At 40.0% G+C, this 18,479-nt stretch overlaps 1 protein-coding gene across 1 annotated transcript in view; it reads right to left on the bottom strand.

Moving 5' to 3' along the window:
- Positions 1-7,821: 7,821 nt before the first annotated feature.
- The window catches only part of pid1 (phosphotyrosine interaction domain containing 1), a 28,696-nt gene continuing 18,038 nt past the window's right edge, over positions 7,822-18,479 (bottom strand). Inside the window, exons 2-3 of the mRNA XM_008309849.3 lie at positions 16,246-16,392; positions 7,822-10,218 (exon numbers count right to left, since the gene is read on the bottom strand). Of these exons, the coding sequence (XP_008308071.1) occupies positions 9,718-10,218; positions 16,246-16,392 (648 nt within the window). The 3' untranslated portion in view covers positions 7,822-9,717. The remainder of the gene's footprint in view (positions 10,219-16,245; positions 16,393-18,479) is intronic.

The following is an 18,479-nucleotide window of genomic DNA, read 5'->3' as shown; positions in this document are numbered from 1 at the left end:
AACTCAGACCAAATGTCTCCTTCATGTCTCAGAATATATGGTCCTCATCAACATTTCCTCATGGACTACCAGAACTGAGTGTTTATACGTAGTCAATGCCATGGTCTAGAACACAGACTTAACTCACCACCTTAAATATCTCGAAGCAAAAATTCACTTGAAGGATGTCTCGAATCTCAAAATACTCGTATGTCAAGACTCTCGTATCTTGACGTTCCACTGTATAGTGTGATCAAATGTTGGCATACCCAAAGTACATTTTTTGGTCATTTTAACCACAAAAATGGACATAGATAAGTATTTTAAGGCCACAGAGTGCATTTTTAGTCATTTTTGATAAACTTTTATTTTTGAAGACTTTTACGGAAATTATTAGTATGGGATTTTACTGTAATCAAAAGTTGGCGTACCAAAAAAGAACATTTTTTCTTAATTTTAACCACAAAAATGGACATAGCTAAGTATTTTAGGTAAATTACTGCATTTTTAGTCATTTTTGAATTTTTTTTATATTTGAATACTTTTTCAGAAAATTATTAGTATAGGATTTTACTGTGATCAAATGGTACTGGTGTACCAAAAAATTATATTTATATAAGTTTTACCAAAAACGTTGAGGCAAACAAATGCATTTTAGATGACAAACCAGGAAGGGGATAACTGGAGAGAAATAGACCTGGTAGACCTTCAAGTCTATATATGTCTGTTGATTCTAACATATGTCTGTTGATTCTTGAGTATATCGCTCAAATGAAGAGGCTACAAAAAGTAAATCGGATGCGAAATAAGTCTGGCAGTTCTATTTTCCTGGCAACCACACACACACCCAAACACACACACCCATCACATCACTCAGAATCTGTCTCTGTGGTTTGTGCTGCATTTGTGCTAGTTTGTGCTGTTCAAATAAACGTTTGTGTGTTTATATGGTTTTTACATTTTACAGCTTGTTTTTTCACACGTGACGACACTTATTATGTGTATGTTTTTTCTACGGTGAGCCACCAAGCAATAAAAAATATTTTTTCTCTGTTGTGATTTCTAAAATAATTTGCAGTGTCCACAACTGCATTGTGTCATTGACGGGGGGATGGTGATGTCACCGTGTGGAAAAAAAACCCCTGTAAAAACCATAAAAGCACAAACGCTTATTTAAACTGCACAAACCAGCACAAATGCGGCACAAACAATACGGACTAATTTGGATTGATTTGGATGTTGAGGGGGGGCTGGTGACGTAATGCGTGTGGAAAATCAACTTTAAATGTCAGGTCTGTCTGTCAGGTCTGTCTGTCCTGCTGTGTGGGGTAATCTGTGTATCACACTGACCTGTGTCTCTGTAATTAGTCTCACCTGTGTCACATGGTGCCCTTTGTATATATACCTCTCTCCCTCACTCTGTCCTTGTGGGATCATTGTGTTGTATGGTAGCTGGTTAATGTTGTATCTGTTAGTTGTCAAGTCAGTTCCTGGTCAAGCCTGTTCTTGTTCTCAGCTCTGCTCAGCTCTGCGTATGCTTTTGTCCTGGTCTTTGGAAGTGAGGTTTTGTGAATTTTGATTTTTGAAATAAACTTCTTGCACCAGTCCCGCATTTGGGTGATGCCTGCTTCCTGACATGATGATGGCTCACCGTGACAGTAAATCATAAAAGGTTTTTTGAAATGCACAAACCCAGCACAAACAGCAGAGACTAATTTGGAGTGATTTGGACATTAAGGGGGGCTGGTGATGTCACGCGTGTGAAAAATAAATTAGTAAAAATGTAAAAACCAGGAAAGCACAAACCAGCACAAACGTGGCACAAACAATAGAGACTAATTTGGATGTTGAGGGAGCACTGGTGACATCACCGTGTGAAAAAAAATCTGTAAAAACCATAAAACCACAAACGTTTATTTAAACAAGTGGGTCTTGTGGCGTCACGTGTGTGAAAAAATAAACGGTAAAAATGTAAAAATTGCTGGGGCGTATACAAAAAGCCAGAAACACAGACAAATTCAAATGAATCCAAGTGTGTTTCGTTTGTACATCTCAACGTGGCATTGACACACATGCGGAAGTACCACACCACGTCCCTACCTACATAAAGAATACGTATTTAAAGAGATGTGAGCTGTGAATCCCACAATCGTCAGGTTAATTCATCATGATGAAGTGAAAAAAAGTATACTGAAGCCGAACTATACATCCTAGTCAGTGCGATGGAGAAGCAGCGAACAGTGTTTTTTGGTAACTTGTCTGCAGGTATAAATATAGAATATATTGTGTGTAAGGCTGTTAATGCCATTGGCCGGGGCAGCGCACACACAAAAAGGTAAAAAAGAAATGGTCCAAGGTGAAGGTGGACATTAGGTGGAGGGTCTCGGCCCCAGTAATGCTGTCACTCAAAATGAATGAGTCATGTGTTGAACCACGGAGCCACAATGTTAGTGAGCACATATGATCACATTAATGGAATGGACATGGTTCGAAAACAAATTTGTCTTGCAGTACGCAACTTTGATACATCAGACCCCTGGTCAGGTGAACGTTGCTTTGACTCCAAGGAGGAGAGGAAGGAAGAGGACAAAAAAGAGAGGAAGAGGAGCAGGAGGACGGGCTTAGGAAATAGAGTAGGGGGGGCTGGAAACTGATGGATGACATAGACCTCATCCTTACTGGAGTGTACAGGTCCCAAGGCAAGGCCACCAAAGCCTACGGGACGCCGTGAGTAGACGGGCGATTTTCTATGCCACTATGTCTCTCAAAGCCTTTCACCTCTTCTCGAAGCTGGTGCGGTTCAATGACCGTGAGACAAGAGTGAAGACATGCGCCACGGACAAACTGACCTCGATTGACCTCTAACCTTTTCTTTCCTAGAAAAAGCTCAGAGATAGGGGGATTAATTTTTCCTCCATAAAGACTGCTCCTCATTTGAAACAGTCTTTATAGACCTTTAAACTTGCTTTCTGAAAGGTAGGTCGGTTTAATGTCTGCAATTTCAAAGAACGACATACACCTGTTTCCCAGATATGTCAATTGTTTTCACTTCACAGAAAAAAAACTTTTTTTATGCTTATACTAAGACGCCCTTTTACCTATTCGGTCTTAACTTTAAACGCTCTAAATGTTATTCTACATTTCCTTGGTGGACACTGGTTGGAGTACGACAAGCTAAATTTTGAGCTTGTTGTCTTGTAAATTCATCTTTTATTTTGCTGTTCAATTTACAACTCACTGTGATCTCATTACATGTGGATGAGTCATTCAACTTATTTTCTCTGCTGTTATTCCCACCTGCGTGCAGGATGTCAGAGCCGCAGACCCTCTTTTCCCACCATCTGGATTCAAGATGAGTCGTCTTCAGTCAGCTATTCATCCTATTTTTTTTTCTCCTATTCCAAAGCATTCCTTTTCATGTCCTTAGAGCCTACATAAATATATTCAATGCTACAACCATAGAACTGACCTTCTCAATGACTAATGTTGCCATTAATTAAAATTTCAAAGAACAAACAACTCCTAAAATTAAAACCAAAATATTTTCAAAGGTAGTATTTAATTTTTAAATCATTAGTTTTTAAAGCCATTCAATATGACCTTATCTGGTGAGATATTTTTATTTTTTTAAATAATCTTATTTGCATCAGAACAATACTAGGACAAAAAGGAACAGGAAAAGGTCAATGTATTCTATCTATCTATCTATCTATCCATCCATCCATCCATCCATCCATCCATCCATCTATTTTACCTGGGATCGGTCTGTGTTTGTTGTTCCCTGACGTTTATCCTTCTCACACAGCAAGATCCTTTTTTCACATTAACCTTAATGTTAATAAGGTTAACAGGAAAAACAGTTACAATCTAAACATAGCTGAAAAAAAACTCTTATCCTAAGTGACTCCCATGTATGCGTACTAGTACTAGATGTTTCTATCCCCGATAATCGATACCCATTACTTACCTCAACAGCAGTTTTCTGGTAATCAAAACACGAGTGAGGTAAAGGTTTGTAAAGGTTGGATGTGTCCTCTTGGGGTGGTGGTCCGGCGGTGTTATGCTTCCATGTTGACTGTGTTTGAAGCAGAAGGAAAGGTAAGATACATCATCGGTTGTGCACCACAGGGTGTTTCGGCCTTTTATCACAATACACCCTCACTCAAGGCTGGCCCACCGCAGGCTGATCAGACCTGGGTGTGTGTCTCACTGGAGGCTCCATTAGCAGCCCATACCGTGTTGTTCCTGGCTGCTTCTTATGGTAGCATCTGAAAGCCCCTCGATGGCGTTCCTCTGACCCTGTCCTGTAACTCTAACCTCCTTCAGTAGCCTTATGGTGGAATTTGCTACAAAGCCCCTCCACTGGGCGCATGAAAACTTTCCAGCCCCGGTCCTCTGCTTCGGCTGCCAGGTTGGCATAGCGCAGTTTCTTTCTTTTCATATGCCTCATCAACAGATTCCTCCCATGGGATGGTCAACTCAACAATGAAGACACATCTGGGGGTTTTTAACCAGAGGACCAGGTCTGGCCGCAGGTTGGTTGCAGCAATTTCCGATGGGAAAATAAGCCTCTGCCCTAAGTCAGTCTGCATTTCCCAGTCTTGAGTTACATTAAGCGAGGATGTGTCCGAAGCTTACCGTGTGGTTATTTACTTCTCCCCTTCTCAAACGAATGATGTTGTTTGCTGAAGGGTTAACCTTGCTTCTACAGGCAGGTGCCACAAAGCACATCAGCACTGCCAGCATTCGGCTGGGGTTGCCTTCTGGCATGTGGGTGTTGTTGCTCCCAATCCCAGGCCCCCTCTGCCATTTTGAACTTGGCCCACTATGTCAAGTCGTCTTCAGTCAGCTATTCATCCTATTTTTTTTTCTCCTATTCCAAAGCATTCCTTTTCATGTCCTTAGAGCCTACATAAATATATTCAATGCTACAACCATAGAACTGACCTTCTCAATGACTAATGTTGCCATTAATTAAAATTTCAAAGAACAAACAACTCCTAAAATTAAAACCAAAATATTTTCAAAGGTAGTATTTAATTTTTAAATCATTAGTTTTTAAAGCCATTCAATATGACCTTATCTGGTGAGATATTTTTATTTTTTTAAATGATCTTATTTGCATCAGAACAATACTAGGACAAAAAGGAACAGGAAAAGGTCAATGTATTCTATCTATCCATCCATCCATCCATCCATCCATCCATCTATTTTACCTGGGATCGGTCTGTGTTTGTTGTTCCCTGACGTTTATCCTTCTCACACAGCAAGATCCTTTTTTCACATTAACCTTAATGTTAATAAGGTTAACAGGAAAAACAGTTACAATCTAAACATAGCTGAAAAAAAACTCTTATCCTAAGTGACTCCCATGTATGCGTACTAGTACTAGATGTTTCTATCCCCGATAATCGATACCCATTACTTACCTCAACAGCAGTTTTCTGGTAATCAAAACACGAGTGAGGTAAAGGTTTGTAAAGGTTGGATGTGTCCTCTTGGGGTGGTGGTCCGGCGGTGTTATGCTTCCATGTTGACTGTGTTTGAAGCAGAAGGAAAGGTAAGATACATCATCGGTTGTGCACCACAGGGTGTTTCGGCCTTTTATCACAATACACCCTCACTCAAGGCTGGCCCACCGCAGGCTGATCAGACCTGGGTGTGTGTCTCACTGGAGGCTCCATTAGCAGCCCATACCGTGTTGTTCCTGGCTGCTTCTTATGGTAGCATCTGAAAGCCCCTCGATGGCGTTCCTCTGACCCTGTCCTGTAACTCTAACCTCCTTCAGTAGCCTTATGGTGGAATTTGCTACAAAGCCCCTCCACTGGGCGCATGAAAACTTTCCAGCCCCGGTCCTCTGCTTCGGCTGCCAGGTTGGCATAGCGCAGTTTCTTTCTTTTCATATGCCTCATCAACAGATTCCTCCCATGGGATGGTCAACTCAACAATGAAGACACATCTGGGGGTTTTTAACCAGAGGACCAGGTCTGGCCGCAGGTTGGTTGCAGCAATTTCCGATGGGAAAATAAACCTCTGCCTTAAGTCAGTCTGCATTTCCCAGTCTTGAGTTACATTAAGCGAGGATGTGTCCGAAGCTTACCGTTTGGTTATTTACTTCTCCCCTTCTCAAACGAATGATGTTGTTTGCTGAAGGGTTAACCTTGCTTCTACAGGCAGGTGCCACAAAGCACATCAGCACTGCCAGCATTCGGCTGGGGTTGCCTTCTGGCATGTGGGTGTTGTTGCTCCCAATCCCAGGCCCCCTCTGCCATTTTGAACTTGGCCCACTATGTCACGATGTCTCAGGGTGTTCTTTGCCTGTGTGAATGCAGTGCCTGGTCTCCAACTCCTTCCCATTGCTAAGGTGGGGGCAGCACTTCTTACAAAGGCTTGCTTTGGAACATCTGCATTCTTCCACAGACTTGAGCTTGGGAAAAAGAGTGCTCCTTTGCCATACAGGCCTATGCTACTCAGGCATCTTGGTAGTCCAAGCCACTTCCTTACCTGTGCATTAAGACAACACACACAACACAATGAACAACTTACACCAAAGTTTGTGTTCGGAGACAAATGCCGTTCCTGTGCCCAATTATCATTGGTATTTATGTATCTTGCAGAATCTTCTTTAATAGTAAACACATGCTCTCTGTCTCTGCAAATAACTTTAAATGTTGAAAACTTGTTTCTTTACTGTGCTGGACCATATGTTAGTGATTTTTCTTTTTTTTTTCGCAAAGTTTGCAAAGAATGTAAAAGAGTTCCTGGTCCATTTCTCACATATGTTATACACACGCTACCATCGCCCCTCTAAGTAAGCCCAAAATAGTGACACAAAGAGCCTAATCAGAAGCCAGTGTTGGCTATGATCCCATCCCACCCCCAGACCTCAAGCATGTGGGTCCATGACAGTCCATGACATACAAGCAGTTTTGGGGGGCAAACGAGTGGTATTGTGAGCTGAACGAAGCCTCAGTGACGCAGAGAGTCAGGCTATCCTGGTGGCCTCTCTCTGGGGCCTCACAGAGCCACGTGTTTGCTGAACTGATGATAAAAGTGGGTCAGGGTTAGGGTTAGGGTTAGTTTGTGTACAGGGAGTGAAAAATGGAACAGTGGATTTTGTTCATACAGGATTGATATAAATCTTCTCCATGTCTTTTTTTTGTCCATGGTTTGAAAATCTTTGACATCTTTTTGCTTTTAAACCAAAAAGTCAGCGAAAATTTTCCAAGAAGATTCTTTCTGAAATAATCGAAGAAGAAGCAATGGCTCTATTAACCATTGGGAGGCAGTGTTTAAATGCTCATTAACAGTGATCCAAGCATCCATTTTGCCTCCTTTCCCCTACAGCTCTTAAAGCTGTAAAATGATTGCCAGCCACAGAGGCAGAGCAGCAACTTATTCTGCTATTTACGTGGCCACTTTAAACAGAAAGAGCTTTTTAACAAATTGCCATAATCTGAAACAAAACAAAAACCCACCAAATAAAACACCATAATAAAAATAAAACAAATATCTAAAGAACATATGTAAAGAATTGGGGACATTCAAACTCTTCTTGAAATTTCTAATCTAATGAAAAATGAGGAGTACCATTTATGTTTGAACGTAGATTTCAGTCACAACTAATCACATCCTAAAATACACAGACCAAGTAGAAGAAGCTCAACATGTGTGATCACACTTCACATGTGACTTGGCTAGGCACCAAAGCATCATTTGGTCAACCGCTCTGTTCTTCACCGACACTGAACAGGCTTTGTGTTTATCCCCCCACACACGACCCCAGCAGGGATTTTAATAACATAAAAAAAGAATAGGGGCAGCAGGGCAAAGAATCACACCTTTTGTTTGGTAAATACTTTATATGCAACAGTTTCTTTATCTTTCCAAACACTGTATAGAAAACACTTAACATGTTTTAAACACTTAAAGCGCTTCTGATGCACGAGACAGATGTGACAGTATTCTACAGCTTTTATAAACATCCCTACACATCTTCTCTGCATACACAACTGCTACGCACACACATGCGTGCAAGCTCACATAACCACAGGTGTCAAACACCTCACTCATTATTCACAGTAGGCTTCATAACACTGTTTCTGTATCATATGGTGTCCTCAATGTATTTTTTCTAATTGTTAAAATGGCTATCAACACTTATATTGTATTATCTGGAAAGTGTACTTTTTATTTTGTATTTACATAAGCTTATTGAGCAAAATTTAATACAATGTGTGTACATATGTATAATTGTATGAAGGTGGACAGACCGTGTGTATAGAGCAGAGGAAAAATAGATTTTTCATCAAACTCATCAAAGTGTTTCTGCTGAGTCCAGGCTTTCATACATTTCAGATAAAAAATGGGAAGGTAGTGCAAGATTTTGCATTTTTTTTGTTCCATGATGGCACCCTCAGGAGACAACACTCACAGACATTACTAGACCTTAACCCCCTCTGTGGTTGCCTGTGAGAACACCAGGAGACAACTGTTGGATGCATATGACTGAATATGTGAGGTCTGAGGTGATCATCATAGGTTTGGCAGTATCCAAAAGGTGTTACTGTTTTCCTCAAACTGTGCACCAAACTTTGCGACTGGCACTTTTGAAACTCGTACTTTGTATTTTATTTTCTTTGTTACAAAGAAACAAAATCATGCCAAAGGGGTCACAGTGGCATGTTTGTTTTTTCTTTTTTTATGACCTCTTCTGTGCATCACAGACATATGCTGGGTTCATAAGGAGTCTGTCCCTCTGTCATCTTCTCCCGTACCTCAATTGTCACGCTCAGAGATGCAAATACTTGTGTCATTCATATACACAAAGTACAGAGGTAAGCAGTAACCTCAGTCATAAACACAGTTGGGAACATACAATACAAAGTACAGTGTGATACAAACACGGAGGGCATGTGTACACACAGTTGCAGGGGGTGATGGAGGTGGGAAGAGTGTCGGTGAAAAATCCAACTAATAAAAGATAAAAGTGAGGCACACAATCTTGACAGGCATAGTTATGCTTGGATTTTGCTATATTTAAAAACAGGAGCCATGTGGAGTTGATATAGGTTTTTTTATGACAAAAAGGCTTAAAGAACTGGAAAAGAAACTTTTCTTTCTCTAGTAGAATCATCTAGCACATTGAACATACCCAGGAACTGTGGGAATCAAATAAAGAGAGGCAGAGCTAAAAGCTCTACCTCCATTATTCACTAAGGTATGGTGGTGATGAGTTCTACTCCAGAACCCTCAGCTGTTCTGTCTAACACATTGTTTTTAACCAAGGTATTGTAACAGATGATTAACATTAAGACACAATAATCTCCAACTACAATAAACTCCTTGTTGGGAAGAGGTCTGTTGCTGCTGGATCTTTACATGGCAAGAACAGCCATGTGGGTCCATGGCCGTTCGATATACAGGCAGTTTTCGGTTTCGATAGCAATGGACTGGGATTGAACTCATTTGATGGTCAAGAAAAGATTCCTTGAGGATGTTCAACGAGAGACCCCACTGGATCTCTCTTCTGAATTCTTTAACTGTCGAAGATCCTATTTTACAGTTTTTAAAAGCTACCATATCATCGTGGATGAGTTAGCTCACAGGAACACTTGGTGATATTCCAAATTGATTGCAGAAAGAAAGTTAGGAGGAGTTAGGGGAAAATTATGGAAAATAATTGATCTGTCCACCCTTCTAGTCACCCATCACTTTGGCTTTGTTTGGGGTTTCTATTCAACCATCCTCTGGGGTCAAGTCATCGGGGGTGGACGAGTCCTCGGCAAAGTCATCCGACAAACCCCTCTTGTGAATACGGCCATCACTGCGCATGCTGTGGAAAGTCTTGCGGAAAGCTTCCATCATGGAGTGTGCCAGCTTTTTGGCATCCAGCTTACTCTCACACTCCACGGCGTGGCAGTCCATCTGGAATGACAGATCGTCATTGATCTCCCTGTAGATCCAGGCAAATATGTTGGACCTAACCCTGTGGTCTGCTGTGCAATAGGCGATCCGGGCCACCTGGTAGGTGCTCATGGATACTGGAGCATCGCTGTGCACGTCCAGGTGGTGAAGGCGCACCTGGAAGGGTCGGATCTCCAGCAGAGAGTTGCCTGTGGTGCAGGTGTCCTGACGCTTTGCCAGGGCGCGACGTTCCACCAGACCTACAACTGCTGATTCTGTGCAGCCAGACAGGAACTGGGTTCCAGAGATAGTAACCTTACCAAGGTAAGTAACCTGCAGAGAATAAAATACATACTGGGATTAGAACAAATGTGCAATAGTAACAGTTATGAGAATAATAAGTAAAGTATGTGTTTGGTATTTTAGAGAAAGCTATAACAACCAGAAGGAAACTGAAAAAAGAGGGAGTTAATCTTTGTTTGTTTCCACTGACAAAACAAATGGATCCATTCAAATGGATACTTGCAACACACAAAACAATAAACTACGGAATAAAACTGAGCAAAACATTGTGTGAAAAAAAACCCCAAATCTAAATTAATCACAGGTAGGAAAGTAAGATGCACTGAATGAAAAGTACCAAAAAGTCAATGGAGCAGACTAAAATACTATATTAATAATATGAGAGAGAACTAATTAATGTGCCAGTCAATCCATCCATTAAAATGCAAACTAAATTATGAATACATGTCAGAGTAACAGTATAACAACAAATAATATAATGGGTAATAAACTGCAGCCAGAAAGAGTAAAAAAGTGAACACATCTGGAAATTTTAGTGGGACAGTGGCCAACTTCAAGAAAACTGATCCAGGAATAATGACTGACTTGTATATTTTCCTAATTATACATAGGAAGAGATTGGACTGCTGAATCTCTGAGTCAAACACTCAAAAACTTTCATTCCTGGGGCAGGAAAATACTGCGCACTCCTCAGAGTTCATAACTGCTGGCTTAGACACTGCTAACTTTTACACATACATTTATCTTGACTGCAGCTATATGTTTAAATGGAGCCATAATAGAATAAAATAGAATAGTCTTTATTGTCAGTATTAAATAAATAAGTCATTATTTTCAAGATTAGAGTTCAAAAATGGAAATGAAAAAAGCACATGAACTTTGGGGTTATTTTAAAACAATAAAGAACAACAACTGCTTTCAAAGGAAACAAGGTTGAGGCTGCCTTCCAGTGCATAGATTTTATTACAACTGACCACAGGGTGGGACGCATCGACTCACCACTGGAACTATAATTCAGCTGACTAAAACAGGTCCGCAGCGCAACGAGGTGGCCTGAGCAGTTTACTATAGTCAACTGCACTGACACCCTTCGTCAGCCAAAAAGCAGTTAATTCGGTCAGCCAGCAAAAATGTGTCCGAGCCAGTTACCAAATCTGTGACTGTATCTACTGATTTCCTGCTTCCTGAATGAATAATGGGCGACAGTGTTGCAAGGTTTAATTTTCTTGCAGGAGCTGGTAGTGGGCCATGGTTTTCTCTCTGACCCTGTGTGTGTGTTGGCTAGGTCACAAGATAGGACTTATGTAACACTTTGCTTCTTTAATCTACCAAACAAACAGCTGGAGAGGAAATTGTTACAATGTTTTATCAATGAAGGATGCAAGATGCAAGCAACGCATTTGGAGGTTTAACATTTTAAGCTCCATGTTCATAAACACATACAATGTTCATGTTTCTTTTTTGTATTAGCTTAGAGCACATCTCCAACTTAAGGCTCATGAGCTAAATCAGGCCTGCAACATTATTTTATGTGGCCTGCCATGGCTTAACATGCTTTAGGTTGTCTTTCAAAAAATCCTGCAAGTCTAAACCAAAGTTTACAGTTTTGCAAATTGCAAGTCTAAACCAAAGTTTACAGTTTGGGTTAAAAAGTGGTCAAATTCTGTGGGTGAATAATTATTGTGCATGGCAAGTGATTCATAATTTGCAACGTAATCAAGCATACATTTACCAAAAACCCCATCTCTGACAATGCACGTTTAATGTCAAGACTTTCTGGCATCCTGGTGAATGGAAATATCAACAATTAAACCCATAGGAAACACACTTAACTAATAAAGTTTGAATTGAGACACCTTATATTGTTTTTTGTGTCATTTAAATATCTTACTTAATGTCTATGAAGATTCTCAGTCATCCAGGTCATGGTCAAGTTAAAAAAAAGTTCTAAAGGACAGGACTCCGCCGTTTACATACACCTCAAAGACAAAACACACTCCTTTGAGGACAACAATGTACATATTTTGGCCAGGGAAGACAGATGGTTTGAGAGAGGGGTAAAAGAAGCCATTTTTGTCAACCTGGAAAAACCATCACTCAACAGAGGAGGTGGACTCAGACACAACCTATCACCCATTTACAAAGCACTTTTAGGAACAATACCCAAAGGTTTCACCCCAGTTTCACATAACAAAGAGGCAGGGGACCTAAACCGTTCTGATGGGGACCACAACGACCCATCAGACTCTTAACGACACACTGAAACAGACGTGTGGGCTGAGTATTACACCAGTGTACGTGTAAAGTACACTACGGAATCAAGTGTCTACGTACGGGCCAATTCTCTTCCCTCTCTTCCTCCCTCCCTCCCTCCTCCTCCTCCACACATGCCGCTATTAGCGCTATTTTTTTTTTCGAACAAACAAAAACATAATAAAACAAAAAGGGCTTTACAGGTTTAAGTAGATTGGAGCAGACCCATTGAGTACCTTGTAGGCTATCATAAGTGATTTGGATTTGATGCGGGCAGCTATGTGTAGCCAGTGTAGCTCAGTGTCCCCTTTTAGGCTAATTGAAAACCAGATGCACCACTGTGTTCTGGACCATTTGTAGGGGTTTTGTAGCATAGGCTTGGAGGCCTTTAGAAGGGTGTCGTATTATTCGAGGTAGGAGATGACAATGGTTTGTACCAGAAGCTGGTTAGCCTGTTGGGTTAGGTATGCCCCATGCTTTCTTATAGTGAAAAGTATAAAGGAACACGACCGGGCAACAGAGGCAACGTGATCAGCTGTCCTTTCAGCTAATCATTAACAATGATACCCAAGTTTCTTGCTATTTCAGTAGGGGGCAAGAGATAATGAGTCAGTTTTGATGGAGATGTCATCAAGAAAGGGAATATTTTCATGTTTGTGTGACTGTGTTTTTGCTGAATACCTATAGTGGGCTCCATAAAACACAGACCTGGTATTTGTTGTGAACGCCTGCAGCCTACACTAATCCTATTGTTTTCCCCTTAAACTTCTTAAGGTAAAACGATTGGTAACCCACAATGAATGGCCTTCAGCATTCACCTGGATTCTTAGTAGACAACAAGGAACACTAGACTGAGCTATGTGTGTCATTAAATGCAAATAAAAAATGCTTTGCTCTGACGTTTGTCTCTCTCAGAAACAGAGCGCTTCATAATTGCACTTTTAAACTTTAAAACATTTACATGTAACATCAGAAAATTTGGTAGGTAGAGTACAGTAAAAGTATTCCCAAAAGGACAATAGAATATTAGGAACTTGAATGAATCAGAACATCATGTCTTTCAATAGACTTACTGTTGCCTTACCCTTTGACCTGTAAACCCCTGCTAAAATGAGTAAACCAATGTAAGCTTTCAAAAAGGGTGTCATCGATGTCTTGCCATGTGTCCCCATATACACACTTCCACTCTAAGTTGGTCATGCCCAGTATGTGCTTTTCTACTGACAATGTAATGAAAAGCTCAAATGTTGTTTTTTTAGACAATTTTGTTCAACAGTTGTTTGTGTCATCAGAATTAGCAATGTTAAGTTAGGGCCCTAGACATAGGAAAGCCCTCTAAAGTATACAAAAGTGTGTGTTATGATGACCTTAATGTAATCTAAAGCAAATAAGGCACATGTGAAAATGATTATACAATAATGCAACATGTTCTTAAATGTTTTATACAGCTAAATCGGTTTGGGTTCAAATTGACCCCAAGGAACACAGATGTATACAACATGCATACAGGACGTCAAAAAAAAAAAATTATGATATTAAATTTAAGTTTACCCAGTTCCCCTCACTTAATTAGGAAAAGTCACAAAAGATTAAGCAAAGAAATGTGTACTTTGTGAATTTTGAGATGTTAAACATTGAATGGGGTCAAATTGACCCCCAAGGAGGGTTAAAATACACTCTAACCCAGCAGTTCAATTCATAGTTACAAAATAAAATGTTGCTGCTATTTTTGAGCTCAAGGGATAACAAAATGAGCATATGCTACAAATCCAATGACTTTCAGTGACTACTTTTAGTGGGCTGCTTTGGCTTCCAGTGTCAGAAGACTATATGTCTGAGTTAGAGAGGTTTCTTTGCCCAACACAGTAAAGATATTAGAGACCCTGTGGATGGATCGATTATTATGATTAGTGCCAGGTTATTAGTGTTGCCAACTATCCCTTGACAAACAGAATCTGGAATAATGTTTTTGCCAATATCACCCAATGCTTGTGTGAATAGATATTTTTTGCAATGAACACCCATTGCCTCAAAGGGGCACATGTCTATAAATCCTAATGAGGCAGAGCCCATTTTTAAGGTTTTGGGTTAAATGAGGGTGAACTGACATTAGGGTTCATGTTAGTGTTAACAATTAGGGGGTTGTGGTTAAGGGTTGTAGGGTCTTACTATGACTTTCCTAACAAAAGTAACACTAAGTACTCAAATGCTTGTATGTGTCTGTGACACCAGGAAAGACTGTTTACCCCACTTTCACTTCACTTTATCATCTGAATTTCTTGAGTTTTGGGAAGTGGAGATTGAGAGTCAGCACTTTCAGCCATAAAGAGGCCTGGGAAATCATTGTTTAAAACATACAGTATTTACACAAAAATGTACACTTAGTCTAGGACTGTGTCAGGCAAGCTTATCTGAAACCTCACCTGTAAAATGAGCACATAAACATTACAGGGTCATATGTCCCTGTAATGTGTTTTTAAGTACTGATAACAACTTTAAGGTTGGTATGAAAAGTGAAAATGCCAATTAATGGCTTATAACTGCAATAGCATACCAATCAAACAACATTTAGGTCCTTATAACCTCACAGACAGCTGGAGTTGTCTTACATATGTCCACAGTTATCTGCTCGTAGCTTTTCATGCTTACTATACTTTGCAGTGAGACGTTAACCCTCCTGATACCCTCAGATTTTCAAACATCTATTATCCTTGAGGTCAATTTGACCCCAGCCATTTAAATCTAAAAAAAAATGATTATAAATCAAAATATTACACAACTTTTTGTGTCAGGTACTTCAGGTTCCTTTCTTGTTAACATAAAAAGCCCTTCCAATACAAGACCCCACCCACAAACAACCCATGTGTCCAAAACGCCTAATCCATGACTATACAAAAATAGGAAAATAGCCATTAAATCTCACTGATTGTTCTAAAACCGGAAATAAAGATATTGTTGCTACTTCAGTACCTTCATATCATATGTGCTTTTCTATTGACGATGTAATGAAAAGCTCAAATGTTGTTTTTATATTTTGGACAATTTTGTTCGACAGTTGTTTGTATCATCAAAATTATCAGTGTTAGGTTAGGGCCCTAGACATAGGAAAACCCTCTAAAGTATATAAAAGTGTGTGTAATCTAAAGCAAATAAGACATATGTGAAAATGATTATACAATAATGCAACATGTTCTTAAATGTTTTATACAGCTAAATCGGTTTGGGTTCAAATTGACCCCAAGGAACACGGATGTATACAACATGCATATAGGACATCAAAAAAATAAAAAAATAAATATGATGTTAAATTTAAGTTTACCCAGTTCCCCTCACCTAATTAGGAAAAGTCACCAAAGATTTAGCAAAAGCAATGTGTACTTGTGTGAATTGTGAGACGTTAAACATTGAGTGGGGTCAAATTGACCCCAAGGATAATAGGAGGGTTAAAATACACTCTAACCCAGCAGTTTAATTTAGAGTTACAAAATAAAATGTTGCTGCTATTTTTTAGCTCAAGGGACAACAAAATGAGCATATGCTACAAATCCAATGGTTTGTTGGTTAAGACTCTGCATCTCACACTTGACAGAGCCAGAGTTGAGGAAAACAAACACATTCATGCCAGAGCCCACACCACATGTGCTCTTCAAAACGTATTTTGTTGGTGTCACAAACGAGAATAAAAAACTTGTGTTCCAAAAGACAAAGTGGGAAAAAAATGTAGGACTATGCCTGAAATATGAGTTTATGGATTATGGAGGACATGGTTCAGATTTGCAGATTAGGAGACACACAAAGTCTTACCTTGTATCCAGCATAGGTTCTGCTCTTTGTGAGCGGCGTTGTGGAGCACAATTCGATAGCCTCAGGCTCATGAAAGATCACCGTGGGCATTGGTTCCTTCCTTAGCGTCAGCACATTGAGCTTTGTTTTCAGCATGGTCTGGAAGTGCTGATGGAGAAGGAAAAGTAACACATTTTACAAACATTGCATTTAGTAACCAACATACAGATACAGCCAACTACATTTTCCCATGCCGTGAGGAAACCTTCAATGACTTGAGTGTTCCTCCTCCAGGGTAACTGTGTTGTGAATTTAAATTTAAACTGAGACGTTCTGGGGTCATTATTGGGCATTTTTGAATATCTTTGATTTTGCATTGTATTCAGTGCAGACTTAAGGCCAAAGAAGCAGCATACACCTTTTTAACATTATCCTGGCTCAACCTTTTCTTTCAGTGAACGGGCAGTTTGATTACAGCTGCGCTCCTATTGTCACACAAATCACTCATCTCCTAACACAACCCCTGTCATAGCCTCAGGCTGCTCTTCCAAACTCTGATGTCAACCCCAGTTGCCTACCCCCATGCCTCCTCCTTACTCGCTTCCACACTCACACATGTTTTGCATGTGTCACAGTCAAAACATGATCTAGAAACAAAAGAACTGAGACTGACCATGTAGATCTTCATTTACAGTCTACAATAAATTATAATTCTACAAAACTGTTATACATATATGCGTCCGGAGGACACACAAATTGCATTCTGCTCGGGCATTTAAATTGTGCCCTGACTGACTGTGCAGAAAAGCCTGACAACAGCAGTTCAAAAGAAAAATATAAAATTGTTGACAAAAGAAAGCAAACCAGTTCAGCAGTTGCACTTAAAAAGCCATCATTTACATGCATATAATGTGAATGAGTGGTAGTGGCGTGGACAGTTCTATACAGTTCCCATTCAGGGCAGAGCTGTTAATTTTAAAAAAAAGTTATAAAAAATAATACATTTTTTGTTCCTTTCGGGGTAGGAAGCCCAAATACAGTACTGTCAAAATCACCATTATTGTTGTGACATAATCTTCAGTAGTTTTTATATATGAATAAAGTGACCATGACTATTCTTCTAAAGTTATGATAGGTCGCATGTCCTTTTATAACATATTTCCGACAAAGTGTGTTTCTTTAGTACATACTTTGGGGCCCCAAGATACAAGTTTAATCCGTTCCACAACAGCACTCGATTCACTCATATCTAGATTGCATTTTCCCCATTAAAAATAAATAAAAACTGTTACGACCCTTGTCTGAGTACATAGGTCGTGTGATTGTGTTTTCTGTCTCCTATCAGTGTATGTGAGTGTGTGGCACTGGCGCTCTTCCCCTTTTTTCCTTCATCATCCTTGAGCTAAGGCCTGCTGACACCTTGCCGTGTGCTCCATGTGGTTGACCAAATGTTATATTTGATTGCTTGTAATTAGTAACAAAATGGAGGAGTGAGAAGCCCTTGTTTTTGTTCAAAACATTTTCTCTGTTTTTTATTCTGAGGTTAGGTTAAAAACCTATTTTGTTTGTCAGGAACAGAGTTGAGCACAGCAACAGACTTGCTCAGGAACAGATTAGGAACAGCTACAACAAAATGCTCAACACAACACTGGCACAGACAATACAGCGCACACAAAGACAGCACAAGCACACAATGATCCCACAAGGTCAGAGTGAGGGAGAGAGGTATATATGCAGGGAGCACCAGGTGACACAAGTGAGGCTAATTGCAGACACACAGGTGAGTGTGATAACACAGATTACCACAGTTGACTTTGACATTGACTATATTGCAGTGTGGCATGTATTTGACCACTCCTATGATATGTTATGCAAAGTGGTGTATGTTCAGCGGCTTAGACTGACAAAAGCAAAGAGCAGAACATAATTACTTTTCCTTCCTGTGTACAAAGGAGGCATTGCAGCCAGTTATCACATAGGCTGCTTCGGGGTGGTACTCTTCGGATCATCATTGATTACGTCCATCAGGCAAATTAGCCAAACTTCTGTCACGAATCATAGGTACATTCTATGTGGTTGTATCTGTATATATGTAAGCCCTTGGACATTTGTTGGTTCTCTGTCAAAACTGCTGCAAGCTCAATAATCAGCAACCACCACAGTCCACAGGAAGACACTCTCAAAACTGCCATTGAAAGTGCATAGAACAGCAAAATCCAAGCACACATGGGCCGTGCATGCACACCGTTTAACCA

This window comes from Cynoglossus semilaevis, chromosome 4 (assembly GCF_000523025.1).
Source record: "Cynoglossus semilaevis isolate Cse_v1.0 chromosome 4, Cse_v1.0, whole genome shotgun sequence".
Taxonomy (NCBI): Eukaryota; Metazoa; Chordata; class Actinopteri; order Pleuronectiformes; family Cynoglossidae; genus Cynoglossus; species Cynoglossus semilaevis.
The sequence above is the reverse complement of the archived record's forward strand: the minus strand, read 5'-3'. Positions and strand labels throughout refer to the sequence as shown.